The sequence below is a fragment of the Zonotrichia albicollis genome, chromosome 1, assembly GCF_047830755.1.
Source record: "Zonotrichia albicollis isolate bZonAlb1 chromosome 1, bZonAlb1.hap1, whole genome shotgun sequence".
NCBI lineage: Eukaryota > Metazoa > Chordata > Aves > Passeriformes > Passerellidae > Zonotrichia > Zonotrichia albicollis.
Window position 1 is genome coordinate 13,280,879 of NC_133819.1, and position 8,363 is coordinate 13,289,241.

The 8,363-nt window shown below is 57.4% G+C and overlaps 1 protein-coding gene across 1 annotated transcript; it reads left to right on the forward strand.

Annotated features, from left to right (window-relative positions):
• Window positions 1-5,480: 5,480 nt before the first annotated feature.
• FZD8 (frizzled class receptor 8) lies at window positions 5,481-8,127 on the forward strand. Its single transcript, XM_074556940.1, has one exon. It carries the CDS (start codon window positions 5,481-5,483, stop codon window positions 7,482-7,484), a length of 2,004 nt encoding a protein of 667 aa, XP_074413041.1. The 3' UTR covers window positions 7,485-8,127.
• The last annotated feature ends 236 nt before the right edge of the window (window positions 8,128-8,363 follow it).

An 8,363-nucleotide genomic window follows, 5' to 3' on the forward strand; every position in this document is an offset into this window, starting at 1 on the left:
TCACATACATTATGGTCAGCAATTCAACTGTATGGAGTTTGTGTTGTTCTCCAAATAGAGACAATGACAATGGAGCAGCAGACAGTTGACATCCAGTGACAATGGATCAACAGACTGTTTAATTCAGTGCAATTTGTCTTCACAAGTCCCATGATTTATCATGTGTGAAACACCACACCATGAGGTATTACAATCTGCAGCACAGGTGGATTATAAATGCAGCTTGCTAACTAGTGGTGGGAAAAGAAAAATACAGCATTTTAGAAAAAACCCTCAAGAACACTGATTTTCCTTCACAATCTTTATAATCTGCATTTTTTTGTATTCCTTCCTCCTGCATTGTTTCACTAATGAGAATGGAAGCAATATACAATTACACTGAGAGTGCCAGTACTTTGCAGCCCAATCACCAACTGCACAGTGTGGGAGAGCAGGGCTAAAGCCCTTCAATAGGAGCTCATCTTATACTGCCCTCATGCAAAACTGCTGCTCCCACTGAGTCCTTACACTTATTCTGCAGCTCATACTCCTTCTCTAGTGCAGCCAATGCACTCAAAGCTGCCTCAGGAAGAAATTTAAACACAGTCAGCAGAAAATCCTCCAGCCACATTCAGGGCCACAACTCACAGCTTCAGTGTCAGAGCAATACTCAGACCACAGCACTGATCAATCCCTTTGTGATCATCCTTTATGACAAAGCAATAACAAAGTACTCTTCCAGAAGTTCCTTCTCCTCCTCAGTCACCTGCTCACTGCACTCCAGCAGTAGCTATGGCAGCACATTGTAGTCAGCCAATTTTCTGGTTTCCTGAAGTCTCTCTTGTATCTCATTGAACAACAGCAGCACCACCATGGTACTGTGCCCATCCCCAATCAGATCTGACATGCCTGGAGAAATGCAAGCAGAACATTGTTCTTGCCTACAAAAAGTTCTCATGAATCACAATAAAGTACAGGCTGACTCAGAAGATGTATGAATGCCATTTATTTATTTATTTTTATAAAAGGAAAAATATCAGACTGTAAGACAGATGCACAATGTATTCTTCTATCTCTCTCCTCAGCTTTCACAGCACTGGATTTTTGCTCATAATTTGTGCTTTTCAGGCTTACAGAAGTACAAACCAGGCAATTCCTTCCCAGAGTTGGATGTGCCATCATGTTGCTCAGTTCTGGACCACATGTGGCATGTGAGAGAAAAGGATTGACTGGGGGGGAAAAAACCAGTCTCTCTTAATTTTAATTGGAACTTTTTAGGGGAAATCTGAACATAGATGCAACAACTCTACCTCACTGTGTTTCCTAAATGGCCTGTAAAAATACTCTTTCTTCCAGCTCCTATTTATCCTGTCCTCACAAAGTTCCAGTTTCCAGTTTCATGGTGTTGTTCAATGTATTGTCCATGCAAAATCCCCCATGTCTTGCAGCTAACCAGCATTTGCTTAGACAGTCTCTGCACAAAGCTCTGTGGCCTGTGATAGGAAGGAGATCAGCCCAGCCAGCCCTTCTGGGTTTAATCCATGAAATTACCGCCTTCAGTCAAGGCCTCATTCTAACAAGATTATTTGAACAATTTCCATGGACCAAGTTCTTCTTTTCAAAAGAGAAGAAGTGCTTTTATAAAAGCACCATTCAGTGACCTATCCAGTGCAGACAATGCCACACTAAAATTTACTGGAGAACATTCAGTGGGAATTAAAAAGCAATTTTTCTTCAATCTTATAAACTAAACGTCTCTATTTTTACATAAACAAAATAGCATTTTAAACCCAAGATTTCATGCAGCATTTTTACTTCCAGTTAAAAAAAAAAAGCAAATTTACTTATTTTGAACTAAAATGTCCTGTGGTTACCATTACCTGGGATCCATATAATCCCAAATGCAAACCCTCAGATACGCAGAAAAATTAAGCTTATGTTAGAGGGGCCAGTACCAAACTGAATTGTTTGACTAAAAGAGGGTGAGTATCTGTGGCAGCAAAGATCTGTAGTGACAAAGACTAGTCAGAAAGTGACTAGATTTGACAACAAGTCAAATCTGTAACTTTGTAAAAAGTTATAATATCTGTAACATTCTTGCCAGCTTTATATTTCTGCAGGATTTGATGACTGGACATCTGTTTTGAAATCCCAGGGGGAAAAAGTGCTCTAAAGTATTCTCCATTGCTATAGCAAAGTTCAGCTTTTCAGAAAAAGCAGCTGCTGAATTTTCTGGAATAAACACACAAACCATTTTAAAGACTTGACCCTTGATTCCTTCATCACAGGACTTCTAGGGACTTCAGGGAAGTCTCCAAGTATGAGGAACACACAATGGGCTCTGATTCCACAGTGTTGAGCTAACCAGGCTGCTTTTCAGTCACATAAAGCAAAGCAGCCTCCTCACAGCTGTGCTGTTTTATATACCTGAAAGACAATTTTGAAAATTATCATGGTCTTACTGGGGAATTTGGATATGCAGTCATTACTAAATTACCATAAAGTTCCATATTACCAATTCTGTCATTACTGAACAGCTTCAAGACACACAGTATCTTTGTGCTTCATCTCTTCTTCTCGCTGTAAGAAAACAAGAGTATATGAATGACAGCCAAAATGAAGCCAAATGTACTGTTGAGAAACTTAGTATTCTCTTATTTCTAGGAGAGTTACAGTGTAATTCTAAACTGCAGCATTCAGCATGTCTCCTGAGCTTCCTCGCTGAAATATAGCAATGGAAATTTTACAGCATCTGTGTTGCTTTTGGAAGCCATCACATCACATCTGCTGTCTCTGTAGTGTAAAGTTTAAGTTCAGCATAAAAAGGTACTTTGTAAGAGGCAAGAGGAATCCTGACAGAGCGGTAATTTACAGACTCGCCCGGCTCCCCCGACTAGACTCACTCAGTTTTACATTCTGTGGAGATTTTTAAATAAGGTGCACTTCAAGCAGCCACCACACAAAAAAAGTCACTTCGTAAAATGGAGCATCGCATCTAGGACTGGAGACTTTTTAAACCTCTATCCCTTACTGAGTCCTGGGCCAGATGTTTTCTTCACCGGGCATTGTTCGATCTCCTAAGACTTTTCACAATGGCGTTAACTAAATTAGCGCTAAAATAACTATCCGTTACTTTAGGGAAAGTTCTGATTGCGGTCACAACCATCACCGCGCGGGTAACAGCGGGACAGACCGCCCAGTCCGAGCAGGAGGAGGAGCGCGGCCTCGGCCCCCGGGAGCTTCCCAGCCCGTGAGACCGGGGCGGGCGCGGGGTCGGGAGCGGCGCTCGGTCAATTGCAAATCAATTGTGGTCACACAGCGGGCGCGTTTATCGCCCCATCATCGCCCATTTCCTCCTATCGGGGTAATCCGCGCGTTCGCTCACACGGCGACAGCAGCCTGTTGGCTCAGCCAACAACCCGGGGATTGTTCCTTGTTTGGCCTCACGCGTTCCATTTCCTCCCCGGGCGCCCCGCACCGCCCCCCGGGGCGGGCTCGCTCCCCCCCGGCCCCGCCGCTCTCGGTGCGCCTCCCCGCGAATCACACGATTCCCGCCGCCGGCAGACGGGCCCCGCCGCGTTCCCGCCGTTCCAGTCATTAGGGCCGCAGCGGGAGCACCGCGCGAGCGCCAGGCGCAGCAGCGCCTCAATTAACAAACAAACGCCGCGTCCCGGGAGCGCGACAACCCCCCGGGACGGCCCCGCCGCGCCCGCAGCCCGCGCCCGCCGCCGCCGCTCCCCTTAAGGTGGTCTGGCTACGGCGGGGCCGCCGGAATTCCCGCCCGCCCCCTCCCCGCCGCGGGCGGAGGAAAAGCAGCGGCTTCTCTCGCGGCCCCGGTAGTGGAAAGCAGGGGGGGCTCCGCAGCACGGGGTCATCCAGCCGCGGACGGCAGCTCTGCCGGCCCGGGCGGGACACGCCGCCCTGGGAGCCTGCAGGCGGCTTCTCAGCGAGTCACCGCCGCGGCGCCGGGCTGGCGCGGGCGCTCGGGAGCCGCGGCCGTGCCAGGACCGGCTCCCGGTGCTGCCCCTGGGCTGCGGGGCAGTGGCCGAAGGCGGCCGCGGTGAGGGCTCATATTCCGCGAGCAGTGTGCGCCCAGCGTTTCCTATCACTTCGTCCTGCCCGGCTGGGAACCGAGTGTCCACCTGCCGGGGCGCGGGGCTGCTCCCCGCCGTCCCATCGGGAGCTCCCGGCGCCGGCCGGGGCGCACACACGCCGGCCGGAGCTGGGGCGGCTGGAGTGGCTCCTTCTGCCGCCCGCGTCTCGGGGGTCCCCGTGTCACCCGTCACACGCCGCGACCCCAACCCCAGGCACAGCCTCCAGCGCTGCGCTTGCCCCGCGCCTGATTCGGAGCTCCGCGCTGGGGCCAGGGCCGCGGTGCTGCCGGGACCCCGTCACCAACACGTGCAAGGGGATGGGGCAGCGCGCACACCGGCACGGGCGGCGATCCCGTGTGCAGAACGAGGTGATAGGAAACCCTTTCCGAGACAGCTCCGAGCGCTACTTAAACTGCGGCTGCGGCTACTGTGACTTGGCCGGGATCCCGAGCAGGGAGACGGAGATCCCTGCACAGCCCGGGCCGGTGCGTGGCTGCCGCAGCCCGCGCACCGCGGTCAGAGCCGCGCGTCTCCGCACGGGCAGGGGCCGAGCAAGCACCGCCACGTCCCCGCAGCCACGGCGACCCAGCAACACCCACGACCGCCACAGTCCGGCACCGGCGCCACCTTAAGGAGCCCCGGGGCCCGCCCCCCGCGTCCCGCCCGAGCGCGGCTGATTGGCGGACGAGGCGGCGGGGGAGGGGCCTGGCGGCGCTCGCTATAAATATTCATGAGAGCGCGGCGGCCGGAGCGCCGCTGCCGGGGCCGGAGAGCGAGAAGTTGGCGGAGGCGCTGCCGCGCTCGACCCGCGGCTCAGGTGGCGCGATCGCGGCCGGGGCGCCCGGCAACCGGAGAGGGACCCAGCGCAGGGCGAGGACCAGCCGGCTGGCGGTCACCCGCGGAGCCCTGGGCTCGGGCGGGCGGCAGAAGGAGCCGCTCCAGCCGCCCCAGCTCCGGCCCCGCCGCTGCCCGCCCGCTCGGGGCGGTGGGAGCCCGACACCGCCTGGTTCCCGGGACGCCTCAGCCTTCTTCACCGCACCGCCCGGGGGCTGACGGCGAAACTTCTCCGCCGCCGCCCCGTGCCCGGCCGGCGCTGGAGCAGCGGCGAGAGGAGCCGCGCCTCCCCCTGCGAAAGCGACCCCGCGGGGAGCGATGCGACGGCGGCTGAGGGGCCTCCCGTGAGCCGCCCCCCATCCTCCGGCGGCTCCCCCTCACCGGGTGCCCGCGGACGACGGAGTCCGGCGGGAGCTGCGAGACTTCTCTCTCACCTGCGAGCGGCACGGAGGGGGCCGCCCTCCGCCCCCCCGGGGGTAGCCGGGGCGGGGGGGGTGCTGTGGCGCCGCGCTCCCCGCGGCTGCTGAGCGGGACGGGAGAGGAGCCGGGGCCGCCGCCCGCGCGCCGCCGAGCATGGAGTGGAGTTACCTGTTGGAAATCACCTCGCTGCTCGCCGCCCTGTCCCTGCTGCAGCGCGCCGGCTGCGCCGCCGCCTCGGCCGCAGCCGCCGCGTCCTCGTCCTCCTCCTCGGCGAAGGAGCTGTCGTGCCAGGAGATCACCGTGCCCCTCTGCAAGGGCATCGGCTACAACTACACCTACATGCCCAACCAGTTCAACCACGACACGCAGGACGAGGCCGGGCTGGAGGTGCACCAGTTCTGGCCGCTAGTGGAGATCCAGTGCTCCAGCGACCTGCGCTTCTTCCTCTGCAGCATGTACACCCCCATCTGCCTGGAGGACTACAAGAAGCCGCTGCCGCCCTGCCGCAGCGTCTGCGAGCGGGCCAAGGCCGGCTGCGCCCCGCTCATGCGTCAGTACGGCTTCGCCTGGCCCGACAGGATGCGCTGCGACCGCCTCCCCGAGCAGGGAAGCCCGGACACGCTCTGTATGGACTACAACCGCACGGACCTCACCACGGCCGCGCCGCCGCCCGCCAAGCCCCCGCTCCGCGGCTCCAAGCCCGGCACCGCCGCCAAGGCGCCCCCCGCCGCCCCGCCGGCCGAGGCTCCGCGCAAGCCGCGGCCGCCGCCGCCCTGCGAGCCGGGCTGCCAGTGCCGGGCGCCCATGGTGTCGGTGTCCAGCGAGCGGCACCCTCTCTATAACCGCGTCAAGACGGGGCAGATCGCCAACTGCGCCCTGCCCTGCCACAACCCCTACTTCAGCCCCGACGAGCGCGCCTTCACCGCCTTCTGGATCGGGCTCTGGTCCGTGCTCTGCTTCCTCTCCACCTTCGCCACCGTCTCCACCTTCCTCATCGACATGGAGCGCTTCAAGTACCCCGAGCGCCCCATCATCTTCCTGGCCGCCTGCTACCTCTTCGTGTCCCTGGGCTACCTGGTGCGGCTGGTGGCGGGCCACGAGAAGGTGGCGTGCAGCGGCGGCGCGGGCGGCGCGGGGGCCGGGGCGGCGGGGGCCGGCGGCGGCGCGGCGGCGGGGGCGGCGGCGGCGGGGGGGCGCGGCGCGGCGGGCGGCGCGGCCGAGCTGCAGCCCGAGCTGGCGGTGGCCGAGCACGTGCGGTACGAGAGCACCGGCCCGGCGCTGTGCACCGTGGTCTTCCTGCTCGTCTACTTCTTCGGCATGGCCAGCTCCATCTGGTGGGTCATCCTCTCCCTCACCTGGTTCCTGGCGGCGGGCATGAAGTGGGGCAACGAGGCCATCGCCGGCTACGCGCAGTATTTCCACCTGGCCGCCTGGCTGCTCCCCAGCGTCAAGTCCATCGCTGTGCTGGCGCTCAGTTCCGTGGACGGGGACCCCGTGGCCGGCATCTGCTACGTGGGCAACCAGAGCCTGGAGAACCTACGGGGCTTCGTGCTGGCGCCTCTGCTCATCTACTTGGCCATCGGCTCCATGTTCCTGCTCGCCGGCTTCGTCTCGCTCTTCCGTATCCGCAGCGTCATCAAGCAGCAGGGTGGCCCCACCAAGACCCACAAGCTGGAGAAGCTGATGATCCGCCTGGGCCTCTTCACCGTGCTCTACACCGTGCCGGCCGCCAGCGTGGTGGCCTGCCTGTTCTACGAGCAGCACAACCGGCCCCGCTGGGAGGCCACGCACAACTGCCCCTGTCTGCGGGACCAGCAGCCCGACCAGGCCCGCCGCCCCGACTACGCCGTCTTCATGCTCAAGTACTTCATGTGCCTGGTGGTGGGCATCACCTCGGGTGTCTGGGTCTGGTCCGGCAAGACCCTGGAGTCCTGGAGGGCCCTGTGCACCCGCTGCTGCTGGGCCAGCAAAGGCGCTGCCGTGGCCGGGGGCGCGGGGCCGGGGGCAGGGGGACAGGCGGTGATCACCGCGGCTGGAGGACTCGGGGCCGGAGGTGGTGGCTCACTCTACAGCGATGTCAGCACCGGCCTGACGTGGAGATCAGGCACCGCCAGCTCTGTCTCCTATCCCAAGCAGATGCCCCTGTCTCAAGTGTGAGGAGGGGGAAAGAGGCCAAAGGTTAGGGAATGAGGGACACTGGCCTGCCTAAAATGCCTCCTCACTGTTTGGTGCCATTAATGAACCCCTAATGGTCCTTATTAGCCACAGCTTGTATAGAACAATGCAGCTGGCAGAGGCCCCAGGCTCCAGCCCCCTCCTCCTTCCCCTCCATTCATATGCAGGGAGCATGTACTTCAAGGAGCCAGCTTATTATTTTGCTGGCAGAGGAGGGTAGAGGCTCACCCGTGTCTTGCAGAGGCCAAGGCACAGCAGCTTCTGAATCACTCTGGACTAACAGCAGCTCTTTGCTCTTTATGGGAGAGAGGATCTTCCTCCCCCCCGTCCTGAGGTGGGAGTCTGCTGGGGACTGCAGGTTTTTGGGATGTGGATGACCAGGCAAATGCCTTACAATATTGACTGAATCAAAAAATGTCTTAATTATACACCCCAGCTAAATACGGGTTTCCTACATTAAAGGATGTATTTATATAATTATTTGTTACCTTGTACAGATGTGTAAAATATGTATATATCCAAAGCTATACAGTCTGTAAATTTTTTTGTAAAAATTTAGAGGCTACCCCTGTAAGAGCAAATATGAGTATTCTATTTTGTCAATAAAATGACTTTTGATAAATGATTTTTTCAAGCTTTTCCTCTCCTCCTGCCCTGGTTATTCCAGCTGCTGTATCTTTAGGTAGTTCCATAAACTATGAACTATGTTCATGCTCTAGTCATTACCTATTAAAGAAGTGAGATATGTAGACACAAGAAAACAAGTCATTCAACAAGTTGTTCTGAAAAAGTGTTTGCCAAAATTGGGAGGTGCTTTACCATAATTCTTTCCTTTTTTGAAAGATGATGATGTCTTTGAGC